Genomic DNA, 13428 nt, shown 5'->3' with positions numbered 1-13428 from the left:
GCTAGTTGTTTTCAATATTTTCATAACTAGGGTTCGAGTGATCCCCATTGCCTGGTACATAGGCCTCGGGCCACCTTACAACATAAGGTTATCGTACAGATTCTCAATTTAATACAGAAGCACTGCATGACTGCTATCTTCTTAGCTTCATTAGTATATTGAAGCTGATTTATTGTCTGATCAGCAGGCAGGTGATATAGAAAGTTAGGATAGGAACAGTGTATTTCCATTCTGAACTTTGCTGTTTGCCTGTTTCCATTATATGTTGATCAAACAGGAAAAATATTTAGCAAAGAAACATCATTCAGTGTTCAGAAATGTTTTTGATTATATACATACATTTTATTTTGTATTATAATTGTCAATCCTCCAAGATTCATAATCGGACTGTTCATAAATGTTTTGCACAGTTTACCTTAAGAATAACTCAATACAGTATATAGACATAGACTGAAAGTCAAGGTATGTATTATGAAGAGCTGGAGATCCTATATTCTCCTTGATAGTGCTGTATAGGACATTTATTTTGTTCCAGATCCCAAATAACATCTTATAATTCTGGTAGCACTACCAGGAAATGATCTGCACATCCTGATTTAATAACTGCTTGGCAGTTGTCTGTGAAATACCACAAGGTGTTTGGGTGAGATCCTGATAATAGCCAGTACTGCCTAGAGCGACTTCTGAAGTTTTATCTGGAACAGGCATCAAGCCTAATAAGTAAATGCATTTCAAGATAGACCCTGTTTTTCGGCTGATGGTGCTTGAGTAAAATGTGATCTTTGATAGTATAATCCATGTAACCCTAGTGCATACATGCTACAGAATGATTCTATTTACCAGCACTGTAGGTTCTCTTAGTTCTCCTGAGAAAGTTGAAGGTGTTGAAAGGAAAAGACCAAGCAGGAAGAGCGGAAAGCTTGAAGAAAAGTGGGAGTTACCCCAGAGCACAGCACGAATAGGCCAGGTACTACAAACAGGCACAGGAACATCCTACAGGTATCACTTGTCAGGAGTTTGGCTTCTGTGTTCTACTTCTCACCTAAAGGTGGAGTACCATCTAGACTGTTCTCAGAGCCAACAGAAGAATCTCGAGAGGAGCGGCCTTGCAGGAAGCGAATAATCTTTTCAATGGTTGCATCCTGGTATTCATGAGACCATCTGGTAATGTGATAATTTAACACATTAAAATGAATAATGAACACAGAATAGACTGCTAAATGCCATGTCTGAACATAAAAGCTTCTATCATGAAGTGTTTTGCTTTATAGGTGTCTTCCACTGTCCACTAGCAATTAATGCCCCGTTTAAAACTGTCTGCATGCTGTTAACAACATAGATCCTATTCTTGATACATGCTGTAAAAAGTAAAACTTACTTGATGCCATTGAACTTCAACACTGCTCTCATGTCCTTAGGGAGACTCATTGGGTCTGGCCAATCAAAGTGATCAGTAACTGGCACAATGTTCTTGCTGCAGTTTAATGCTGTGACAATCTCCTGCAAAGAGCAGAAACCAGTGACAACTATCAGACTCGAAAATCAATCACAAAAAGTATTTGTACTGTATTGCTGCTGTATTCCTGTTTGAGGGATTTTCCCATCCCTTTTCTTTGTCATTGAAACAGAAAGTGAGGTGACACCTCCCCAGTGAGAACACAGATGGCATTGAAAGCCTTAAAGGAGAACTATGGGGTCAGTGTTTTTCCCCATAGTTCTCCTTAGGGTAACGGGAGGACACAAACTGGCGTCCTCCCATTACCCTAAGCTCAGTATACCGCGAGCTACAGCTCGCGGTATACTGAGACGCTGCAGCCGGAGCGGATCCCGACTTAGACGTCGGGATCCGCCCAGCTGCGTGAGTGACAGCTGGCTCTGCCTATCTAGAGGCAGAGCCAGCTGTACCCGCCCCCTCCCCCGTCCGTTCCGCCAGTCAGCGCTGGCAGATCGGAGCGGGGAGAGGGGAATCCAGCCCCTCCCCCTGTCACGGCAGAGAGCCGTGACAGGATCGAGAGGTGAGCGAACCCGGTATGTGTTCGCTCACCTCCCGATCTACTGAGCCGACCTGTGACAGTCTCATTGTCACAGGTCGGCTAGACCTATGAGGTGAGTGGAAATCACTCATCTCATAGTTCTCCTTTAAGCCTCACTTACACCTGAGCATTTTGTTGTACACTTCCCAAAGTGTGACAACGCTCAAGGGAACCCCATTTTTCTCAATGGGGCATTTACCCCCATCATTGTATCAGAAATGGCAAGTCTTCATTGAGGAAAGGATGGCTGAAGTTTATCCTGATAAATTATTAGCCTTAATTGGGAAAGGCTTGGCTAAAGTTCCACTTTGAGGATCATTGGAAATATCCAAGCTATTCTGTCACGTACCTTATGTACCCAGTCTTTGCAGTCATTGTCCCCCATGCACTTGTCCAGACTTCCAGCAGAAAGAACCAAGACAAAGTTTCTTGCGCTGATCACACTCTGAATCAGTTTGTCCTCAAACTTCCCTGCCTCCAGCTTTTCTACATCAATAAATGCACTGAAGCCGTGTAGATATAAATGTACCTTCAGGAGGCTGGAAGAAAACAGAGATTATCCTTAACCTTTCTATAGCACTTACTTAGCAGCACTTTTCAGAATACAAAGAACCATTCACATCAGTCCTTGTCCCAATAAAAGAACATTCTCTAATGTCCCCATCACAGTCATCAAAGCAAATATACACACCAGGGTTAAAGGTAAAAGGTAAGCCAAGCACCCAGAGGAAATCCAACCAAAAGAGAACATACACAATCTATGCAGATAGGGTCCCTAGTGATAAATGGTTCCAGAACCTCTGTGCTACCAGACCATGGTTCTAACTACTAAGCTTCCATGCTGTCCACGATAATGGATATGTGAAATACAGAAATATTGAATTCTATCACATACCTGGCCAACTGTGATCCAGTGCTCCGCCGGTAACTGATAAAGACATCGGGGCCATCATAACTTGATTTACCCAAACTGCATGGCAGGGGGGAGTGCAGCATCTCTGTCATGGGCAAGAATGTCATGTTATTTTACAGCATTACATAAAGCTTACACACAATTTACAGTATTTAAAGCAAGACTCTGGTTAAAACTAAAGATTAAAGGAGAACTATGAGATGAGTGATTTCCACTCACCTCATAGTTCTAAGCCGACCTGTGACAATGAGACTGTCACAGGTCGGCTCAGTAGATCGAGAGGTGAGGGAACACATACCGGGTTCCCTCACCTCTCGATCCTGTCACGGCTCTCTGCCGTGACAGGGGGAGGGGCTGGATTCCCCTCTCCCCGCTCCGATCTGCAGGCGCTGACTGGCGGAACGGACGGGGAGGGGCGGGTACAGCTGGCTCTGCCTCTAGGTAGGCAGAGCCAGCTGTCACTCACGCAGCTGGGCCCATCCCGTCATCTACGTCAGGATCCGCTCCAGGTGCGGCGTCTCAATATACCGTGAGCTGTAGCTCGCGTTATACTGAGCTTGGGGTAATAGGAGGACGCTAGTTTGTGTCCTCCCGTTACCCTAAGGAGAACTATGGGGAAAAACACTGACCCCATAGTTCTCCTTTAAGTCTAGAAATACATAAATATTACATTGGCTACCCTTGAGATTTATCAGTGTTAAACCAGGTCACCTGTTTGCTTAAACTGTCTATGCTGCCGGTATGCTGGGAACACAAACAGCAAAGCCATGTGAATATGCAGGTCAGATGTAATCATCTCATTGTCCTTTTGTGTATTAGTACTACACTACTATGTATCCATTTCTCCATATATCCATGCTGGTTCTATCGTTCTAATGAGTATCAGGAACACACCCCAGTATTTACATCCACACTGGTAACATGCTGGGGTATGTTCCTGATACTCATTTGAACTGAAGAAGCAGCTTAGTTAAGCTATGAAGTAGGATGGGGTTCAGGTTCACCACTATCATAGAACCAAGGTGAACCCTGTGGCTTCGACATTTTCAGACTTGACCAGTGGTGGAAGAGGGGATGCAGAGGTGACCAGTGGAGTCAGAGGGGTGCAGGGAGAGCAGAGGCTACCAGTGGTGGAAGAAAGGTCCAGGGGAAGCAGAGTTTAATACTGGTGGAAGAAAAGTGTAGGAAGTCATGGGTGAGCAGTGGTGGAAGGGGGTGCAGATATCACCATAGGTGCAAGAGAGGTGTTCATATGAAACAGAACAAATGACTTGGTGCTAATCTAATGATGAGTATCATGAGTAGTTACCTAACTTTATCAGAAATCGTATCTGACATTGTTCTACCTGCTGCTGGCCTGACTCCACTTACAGAGGCTGTGGCGGAGTAGGGGAAAAACAGGCTTCAACATTGTATATAGTAAGGGAAAGGCACATGCTTAACTGGCTATAAAGAGTGGCATTAGCTAGGGTCTGTAGAGGAGGAATGCAGGGGTTGCGGAGCTGATCAGTAGTGGTGGAGGGGTGCATGGCGGACTGAGGTGACTAGAGTTGGAAAAGGGGCGCAGAGTTGCCATTAAAGAGACAGTGGTGCAGGGGGTGCAGAGGTTATCAGTAGAGGGAGAGGGGTGCAGGAGGTCAGAGATGACTAGTAGAGGAAGAGGGGTACAATGGGGACCAGTGGAGGAAAAATGATGCCCTTAATTGAGTTTTAGTACCTAATGGTTTTTCCATTTTCACGGATATGGGCCATGAACTCTCTTCACGCAAAGGCAATGCACATGTCTTGATATCAATGATAATAATATTATTAATGTCTGCTACAGTTACAAACTAAGAATAATCATTCTAAAGGTCTCACCTCTTGCTGCATTTAATATACGGACTCGGTGGAAGCCGGTGTTAATGTTACAATCCTTCTCTAGCTGCTGCTCAGTCACATGATGCAGGAAGTTGCGGTCAATGCCACATGTGACCAGATTGTAAGTGTACTGCCTAAATCTAGGCTCCAGACTGCCCAGCCAGTCAGCCAGATTACTGCGGTCACACGTAGAGTAGTTTGCAAAGGTCTTCAACTCTACAAGTTCACGTAAAAACCTGTAGAAAGGAAATGATGTGGTCATTCAGAAACTAGAGAGATATTTGTACCAGTTCCTCAAACTCTATCAAATGCAATGAGTAAAAGGAACCTCAAACATGAAGTTCATATATATATATTATATAATTACAAGTTGACCTACAAACGTTACTAATAATATTCACGAAAATATACAGTTTACACAGTTATTATTGCTCAAAAGTCAGGCAACAGCTGCAAGCCAGTTACTCCAAGCAAGGGAGCTGACTAGCTGAAACAGGATTAGTTGAACAGTAAAGCATCAGAGGTAGGTTAAGTGTTAGGGGTTAATATCAGGGATAGGTCAATGTGGAACTCAAAGCAAACTACCAAATATGCCATTGAAATACATATACAGTATACGTTTACTGTTTTAACAACTCAAAGGATTTGTATCTCTAGTCAGCCAGTCCGGTGGTTTACACATAGCTGGCACACTGCACAGCCACAGTAAGGCAGGTGACAGACTTATTTCCGGCTTTAGCAGGGTTACCTGTAATCAGCATCAATACCTAAGTCCATATGAAAGCTGGTCACACCAGGACACTGTGCAATGCACAGTAACATACTATACATGTCCTAGTGGCTTTCGGTGCCATCAATTTTGAAAGGCACCCCAACATACTCTAACAATGCTCTACGGGACACCACAATGTACAATAAGTGTTTTGGTGGGCTGCAAAAAAATGCAGCAAGCCCTATTATTTTGTGCGTTAAGTGGCATGTATTTTAATGACTGGCCCCTTAGCAGGGAAATTATTCAATAACCAGTAAAGATAAACCAGACAATAGACAAGTAGTTTTATTTTTCTTGGTTCTCCAGTGTTGTCATGGTTTGCACTTTGTTTGCCAGAGGAAGGAACTGAATTGGGTTCCGAAACGTTGCCACACATTATGAGACCACTATGTGAATAAAAAGAACCTGACGTTCTGAACTTCGGAGTGTCAATGATTTCTTCGACTATTTATGGATTGATGTGCGGCGCCATCCGCATTCACTGTTGCATCCTCCCATTACTAGTTGGGATTGCATTCCGATTAGGAGTACAATGGGATACGGACACTTTTGACATAGAATGCAGGTCACAAGATTGACTGAACAAAATGACAAATTCTTTGGCAGGTAAAACAGTAAACATATGTGCCCTGGATTAAAATAAGCCATAACTGAGCTATGAAGTTTTCCAATAAAATCCTAAAACATTCACAATTAAATTACAAACACTTAGCAGTTAATTTTTAGAACTTCTGCCCAGCCATTTGGTGGGCGAATACAGTTCCTACAGCATTCCCGCCACTAGATGGAGCTGAGGCTGGGTGGAAGTTTTATAAACCACCCCCTAATTTTTATGCTATGTGACCAGGCTTCCAATGTATCTTTAATTCTACTTGTCATAATTCCATTCTCTGTTCTTGCCTACTTAGAAGTTCTGGGTGTTCTGCCCACCTTTGCATGTGACAGAACCTTCTTTGGCATTCGGATATAAAATAAATAGATCCAAGGGAAAGAGTGATACTTTAAATGGAAAGTATAGAGTCAACTGACATTTCAGGTTTTGGTACTGGCTGAAAAATTAAACCACCTGACAGCTTCTTATATCTTTTAGGGACTCTACTGGTGAGATATCTGCACTTGAGTTCCTAGCTCTGATTTTTTGGTTTATCTAATACTATGGAGAATGTGTCAGCGGTTACTAGGAAATGCAGAGGTTGGTGGGAACACACAAAACTCCGGGATGGACAGTACAAAGTCAGTTCCCCTATGGAGCTGTAGGTGTAGGGGGGGCATGGGGAGTGCAGTCTAGAGCCGAGAATTAGGTAAGTGCAGGAGTCTGAAAAGGGAGTGGTGGGATGGTCAGTTAGTGTAGTAGGAGGGGGATAAGGCTGGATAGTGTATGATAGGTGGGCTACCTTTGGTGGGAGGAAATTGGGGGTACTCTTCTTAAACTTGTGTAGGCAGGGTGCCATTGTGTAGTGGAAGAGCAAGTGAAGTCCCACCCATCCGTCCATTAGATATGAGGGTTTGGTTGCCATTCTTATAGCGAGTTGTCACCAGAGTGACACTGGGATTAGGGATACAGGGGTTTTAGTTAGAATTGGGGTGAGTACTTGCTCAGCTGGGGAGTAGATCTTTACATTTCCATTGGCTAATGTCGGTTTTCTTCTAGGTGTCTTTACCAGAGCCTGACAGTGAAAGCATTTCTACAATGAAGATGTGGCTCTCCACAGAAGGAAAAGGGACAGAATCTATAGAGGTGGAGATGGTGGGGCTGCTGAATAGCGCCAATAGCTGGGAAATCGGATTTATGGGCGTACCCACTCGGGCTTGTTAATGAGCGGCTGGTGGTTGGTACATTGTTATGGAGTAGTGTTTGGTGCTTGGCAGGGTCCTTAGATGACACTGATTGTTATACAGTTTTAATTTAGTTACACTTTACGATAAGAGTTATTTAGTAAGGTTTAGGGTAATGTACAGGTTTTTCCTTGTTCTGTTCTAGTTATTATAATTGTACATTGTTGTGTCCACTCACTTCCAATGTTATCTAAACTTGTTAATTTTGATTGCTTGTGCAGTGTCATAATTGTAGGTGGGGAGTGAAGGGTACCTTGGACTTGCACCCAGTCAAGTAAATATTGCAAGGAGACCTTGCTGTTGGAATAGCCAAAGCAGGTTCCACTGCTAATTAAATTATCACCTTTGGGTGCACTGACCCTTTACTGACCCTTTCCAGCATCTGTCAAGAAAATCTCAGTTTTGGGTTAACTGGCCCTTTAAAATTATATTTTATTATTACTCTCTTGAGAAATTTTACACACACATCCGTAGAAACATAAATGTTCTTTATAAAATGTATATACATTGATAAAGAAAAGGCCAATAGAATAATTACCAATTACTATCTTATTTGTAAAAATTAAAGCATACCCAATACACTAGTTAAAATTAGGGATGCACCGATACCGATACTAGTATCGGTATCGGTGCCGATACCAAGTATTTGGGTGAGTACTTGTACTCGCTCAAATGCTCCGATACCTAGCACAAGTACTTCCTGTATCAGGAAGCCGGGCAGCGCATTATTACACGCTGCCCAGTTTCCTGATTGGCCAGGAAACGGCTCCATGCTCTCTCGTCACTTGTGATGAGAGAGCATGGAGCCGACTTCACAGCCAATCAGGAAGCCGGGTAGCGTGCAATAACGCGCTGCTGGCTTCCCGATTGGTCAGGAAGCTAGCAAATCCGGAAGCCGGGCGCCGTGTAATGACGCAGCACCCGGCATTCTGATTGGCCGGGAAGCCGGCGTCATGCTCCCTCATCATCTCATGAATCATAATATTAAGAAAGTGACCTTAAAGCATTAGTTTGTATTGCTTTAGAAAAATTGTGACCTGCCTCCTTAAGAAAAAGTATCGGTAATTGGTATCTGCGAGTACTTGATCAAAAGTATCGGTACTCGTACTCGGTCTTAAAAAAGTGGTATCGGTGGATCCCTAGTTAAAATATAATAATATATGGGCCACTATGTCAAGCGTCACCTAATGTGTATTGGTGACATCCATGTTTACTATGCTCTGAATCAAATCCGGCAGGTGATCATCTTGTTGTTGGACCTTTATCGTTTTACATTATCACTCTGCAGGCATTTACTGGGCTTCCACTTGTCAGATGCAACCACAGTATCAGATGAATCAGCAATTATAATGATGCAACTAATGAATGAGGTGGAAAGCACTTGATCATTGTCACTATAAGACAAGGTAGTGAGAAATGAGTTAAAGTCACCCTGTAAATGGAGAAATAAAATAAGTTCAGACAGTTCAGAACAACGTTAATACTTAGAGTACCTTTTCGGCAGCCTGTGTCTTAAAGTGGAATTAAACCATGATGTGCTCGGTAGGCGTTTGCCATAATGTGCAAGAATGGACAGCATAATTGCACATTATGACACACCTTACAAGTGTGCCCTTCTCCAGCGATGTGCAATGCAGACTGTCCCCCACCGCCTCCAACTCTGCTACTTCCAGGTTCCAAGGCATCCTGTTTGGCCACTGGGTGGAAATATTCAGCCTGTGGGCGAGGCTAACCGTGTGGCAGAACTTCTCCTTTAAGCATTTTTATGTAGAGTAATTAGCAGTTATAACAATGTGGTAGTCTTCCTCCAAAGTTAAGTTCTATACAGTAAGGCACTTAGATACATCAGTCAGAACACTAATATCAGAAGGGTTCTCGAGGCATGCTTCTTAAGTGTCGACCCATGAGGCTTCTAAAGGTGGCTTTGCTGTAAAGGTGCTGTCCTAGCTAGATGAGGTGCGCAGAATTGCGCCAGACCATAAGGCTGGAGAATGCTCTAGATGTTCTTAGCTGCCGACCCGATTCTAAGAGCATCCACTGCCATCCTTGCACTGTCCCTCCTTGCCAGGAACCTGTCTCTGCCTCTAGGCATCTCTCATCTATCAGTGATCTTTGAAACCTTCTGCCTCTCCAAGATGACCAATCAAATCTCATGACAGTTTGGTGTCTCGTTAGACACAGGCTTCCCCAAGATGGCACCTGGAGCCAAAAGCAGAAGACATAAGGGCAGTTGGGGAAAAGAGAGAACTACAAGCCTAACACCCTGTTACAGGCCTGGCTGTGCATTTTAATTATGGAGATATCTATTTATAGATCAGAAATATATTTGTATCAGGTTAGGCTGTCATGCCTCTTTACAAAGCATGAACTGACCTCTTCCTGATGATACTGGAGGTCATACCCAAATCTTCCTTCAAGTCTGTCTCGCTCAGCCTCAGCAGTAGGTCACCATCAATCTGATGTTCCTGTCATAACCAGAACAGTGTTACACGGAGATACACTGGCAGACAACATGGATGTCTATGTCATTCTCTCATAGCTTACCATAAATGCCCTTGAAAATTTGTCAAAGCCAATCTGCTGCAGCCAGTTTTGAACTTCCAGAGGTTTCCAGTTAGGTACTGAACTTGCAATGCGGGACGGGACCTCTTCTCCCATCATCCGGAGGGCTTTTTTAGCCAGGGCAGAAACTGTACAGTCTGCTGAGTAACAAACAATCCGCCTTAGGCTTTGTGTAGCTCCAATTTCAGTGAATATCTGGAATAACAAACAATACTGAATTTACAACAAAGTTATGGTATTACTAATCATTTGGAAGACAAACTGAAAACAATTATATGTATTTATCTGTTTGACTGAAGTGACTTAGAGGCTTTAAATGAAGCCTTCAATTGAATTAATTAAAGGCATTCTGGACCAAAGTTTCATGGAACCCTAAAGGTCCCTCCAGGGGTTGTTATGGGTTCGTTGAGCAGTCACCTGATGGAGACTAATCTTCCACCTACAATGACTACTACTACTGCTACTAGTGAGCATTTCTACACCAATGTAAGGGGGCAATTTTCCACGGGTGACTAGTGTAAGGGAACACTACAATTTTCTCAGTTTGTGTCTCTTATATTCATTTATTTTCATGATTATTATTGTCCTATAGAGCAAGAGAGTATTGTAAAATGATCGGCTCTGGGTGTCAGATATTCTAGGTAAGCCATATTCTTTATTCTCACGTTACCCTAACGAGAACTATGGGGAAAAACACTGACCCCATAGTTCTCCTTTAAACCTTCACCAGCTTGTTGAAATATATAATATATAATAAGATACCTTAATATTAGTTCAGGGGTTCCGCCAAAGTAAAAAGGTTGAGAAAAGCCAAGAAAAGTGTTTGTATAGCCAAGACTTTTTTTTTAAATTTTGTTTTTTGCTACAGTTGCGGTTTTGCAATTTTATATACTGTACAGTATGTGGGAAATGTCTTGGTGACTGTAATTACAATAATTTAATATTGCAGTGACAATATTCTTGTATACGGAGGTATAATTACAAGAGTTTTATTGCTGTCTATTCCAGCTAGGGAGATTCTCCTTATCTTCTGCCCTAGTGACCATTGTCTACGAGACAGAAAGTAATGGGCAGTCCAACATTTTAGAGTTTCTCTCCAAGAGGACACAGATAGCAAAAAAATACCTGACATGGGTTCTAAATCTATCCAACACTAAAAAAATGTTTTGCCTATACACAGAGTCATCTTAAAGCTCATCCCCAGCCTTACCTTCAGTCTTGCACAATTGTACAAAACTGTAATGTACTGAAATTGAATACTCTTAATCACTAGACACTGTGATCTTCTCAGTGTGTACATTTCAAACTGCAGAAGTCACGTAGAGTTTGCCTTATTCCCTGGCTGGAGGATGTCCAGCATCTACTAGCTCTTTTCTCCCCAGCCTTACTGTCCCTAGCCCACCCCTTTCATTCAGTAGATTTTATGTCTTTCATTTATGGAGGTTCAGCATCACATGTGGCCGTTACTGTTTACAGAAAGCTATGTACAGCTCCCTGCTTGTTCCCCCCACCAGCCATGATCTTCCTACATTGCATAGAGACATTCAGGGACCAATGGTGCAACAAAATATACAGCGCTAAATGCCCTTCAGGAAATTCGATAACGGTAAGGATCAGATTGATATCACCTCCGTGTCAGGCAATACTAAAAAGCATTTGTATAAATATATGTATAAAATAATTGTGTTACCAAAGTGTGTCAACAAGTGTCGTGAGTACTTGTCACAGATACACCTTAATCAAAGGAAAATAAATCAAGGTATCCAGAAAACATGTGTCATATATGTACATTATAAATAAAAATACCACATTATAAAACAGTCTGTGTTGTTTTCATTCGAACTATAAACTGAAAGTTATTAGAAACATGAACTTAGAGTTTTTAAGCTCTCAAATCTTCAAGACAAAAAACAAAAACAAAAAGAAAAATAAGTGAAATGTTCAGTTTGGTGAAGTGTCCAACGAAAAACCAAAGAAGAAAAAGCAGGCAGATCCCCTCTAGGGAATGCACTCACCAGATCCCTGATGATAGAAAGCCGTTAATCTTATCCGATGGAGACCGAAGATATGTGTCCTCTTCTCCCGTTTGGTAAAGCCTCAGGATACAGAACCCGCTTGCTTCTCCGAGATGAAGAGGTCAGGATCTTTACTATTAGGTCTCCTCTCCGGCCTTCCCTTTAGTCTTGCAGAGTTTTACAGGTTCCTCTCCTGTACTGACAATGCTTACTCTGATTTTTACTAAAATCAGAGTAAGCATTGTCAGAGTTTTACAGGTTCCTCTCCTGTACTGACAATGCTTATTCTGATTTTAGTAAAATCAGAGTAAGCATTGTCAGTACAGGAGAGGAACCTGTAAAACTCTGCAAGACTAAAGGGAAGGCCGGAGAGGAGACCTAATAGTAAAGATCCTGACCTCTTCATCTCGGAGAAGCAAGCGGGTTCTGTATCCTGAGGCTTTACCAAACGGGAGAAGAGGACACATATCTTCGGTCTCCATTGGATAAGATTAACGGCTTTCTATCATCAGGGATCTGGTGAGTGCATTCCCTAGAGGGGATCTGCCTGCTTTTTCTTCTTTGGTTTTTCGTTGGACACTTCACCAAACTGAACATTTCACTTATTTTTATTTTTGTTTTTTGTCTTGAAGATTTGAGAGCTTAAAAATCCTAAATTCATGTTTCTAATAACTTTCAGCTTTGTTGCACCATTATTCTGGGGGCATTTAGCCTGAGTTCAGCAGCTTTCCTTTCCCTTCGGTTTTAGAAAAATTATGCAATTTTAGTTCCGGGGTCATATTATTAATTTTAATCTAGTTCTTACATTTTTATACTATTACTATTTCCATTAGCGCAAGTTCGTTTGGTTTACTATTCAGGGACCAATGATGATGTCACTGGGTCTAACATGAGGTATGTGATGAAAACAGAAAGTTTTTATTTAATAAATTTCATTAGCATGTTAATGGGGGGGAGGAAGCAGGGAAAGCAAAATATAAGCAGAATAAACTTCTGCTTTAAGGCATCAGTAAAGATTTAGGTGAGTGTTTTTTTTTTTTTTTTCTTTTACTTTTCTTTCAGCATCAAAAACCTGGTGCCGTACCATACTAGTGATGGTTTCTTGGAGGCAAAACCTTGCTCATATCATAACCTGCAAATTACCCTTTATTTTCAGAAGGTGAGTTATGATAATTCCAATAACCCTTACTCAAAGAATGTATTACCTGTTCTACCGACTTAAATTCTAGGCAAAATTTTAAAATGTTTTGATGATAATTTTCTTCCAGATCACAGAACATCCAACAAAAACATTCACAGATGATTTAAAGATATTTAACATACTACTTTGATGGTAGGCTCTTGAGAAAGTTGGCATACACTTATACCTATCTATACTGCCCTCCCCCCCCCCCCCCCCCCCCCCCCCCGCCTCCCCCCATCCCCACCCCCCCCCAC

General features: G+C 42.2%; 1 protein-coding gene across 1 annotated transcript in view; it reads right to left on the bottom strand.

Moving 5' to 3' along the window:
- Positions 1-717: 717 nt before the first annotated feature.
- The window catches only part of SARM1 (sterile alpha and TIR motif containing 1), a 25565-nt gene continuing 12854 nt past the window's right edge, over positions 718-13428 (bottom strand). Inside the window, exons 4-10 of the mRNA XM_018557134.1 lie at positions 9959-10171; positions 9788-9879; positions 4807-5042; positions 2929-3031; positions 2383-2572; positions 1379-1500; positions 718-1161 (exon numbers count right to left, since the gene is read on the bottom strand). Of these exons, the coding sequence (XP_018412636.1) occupies positions 1032-1161; positions 1379-1500; positions 2383-2572; positions 2929-3031; positions 4807-5042; positions 9788-9879; positions 9959-10171 (1086 nt within the window). The 3' untranslated portion in view covers positions 718-1031. The remainder of the gene's footprint in view (positions 1162-1378; positions 1501-2382; positions 2573-2928; positions 3032-4806; positions 5043-9787; positions 9880-9958; positions 10172-13428) is intronic.

Source organism: Nanorana parkeri, unplaced genomic scaffold (genome assembly GCF_000935625.1).
Source record: "Nanorana parkeri isolate BGI_ZX_2015 unplaced genomic scaffold, ASM93562v1 scaffold269, whole genome shotgun sequence".
Taxonomy (NCBI): Eukaryota; Metazoa; Chordata; class Amphibia; order Anura; family Dicroglossidae; genus Nanorana; species Nanorana parkeri.
This window is presented reverse-complemented; position numbering and strand designations above follow the sequence as displayed.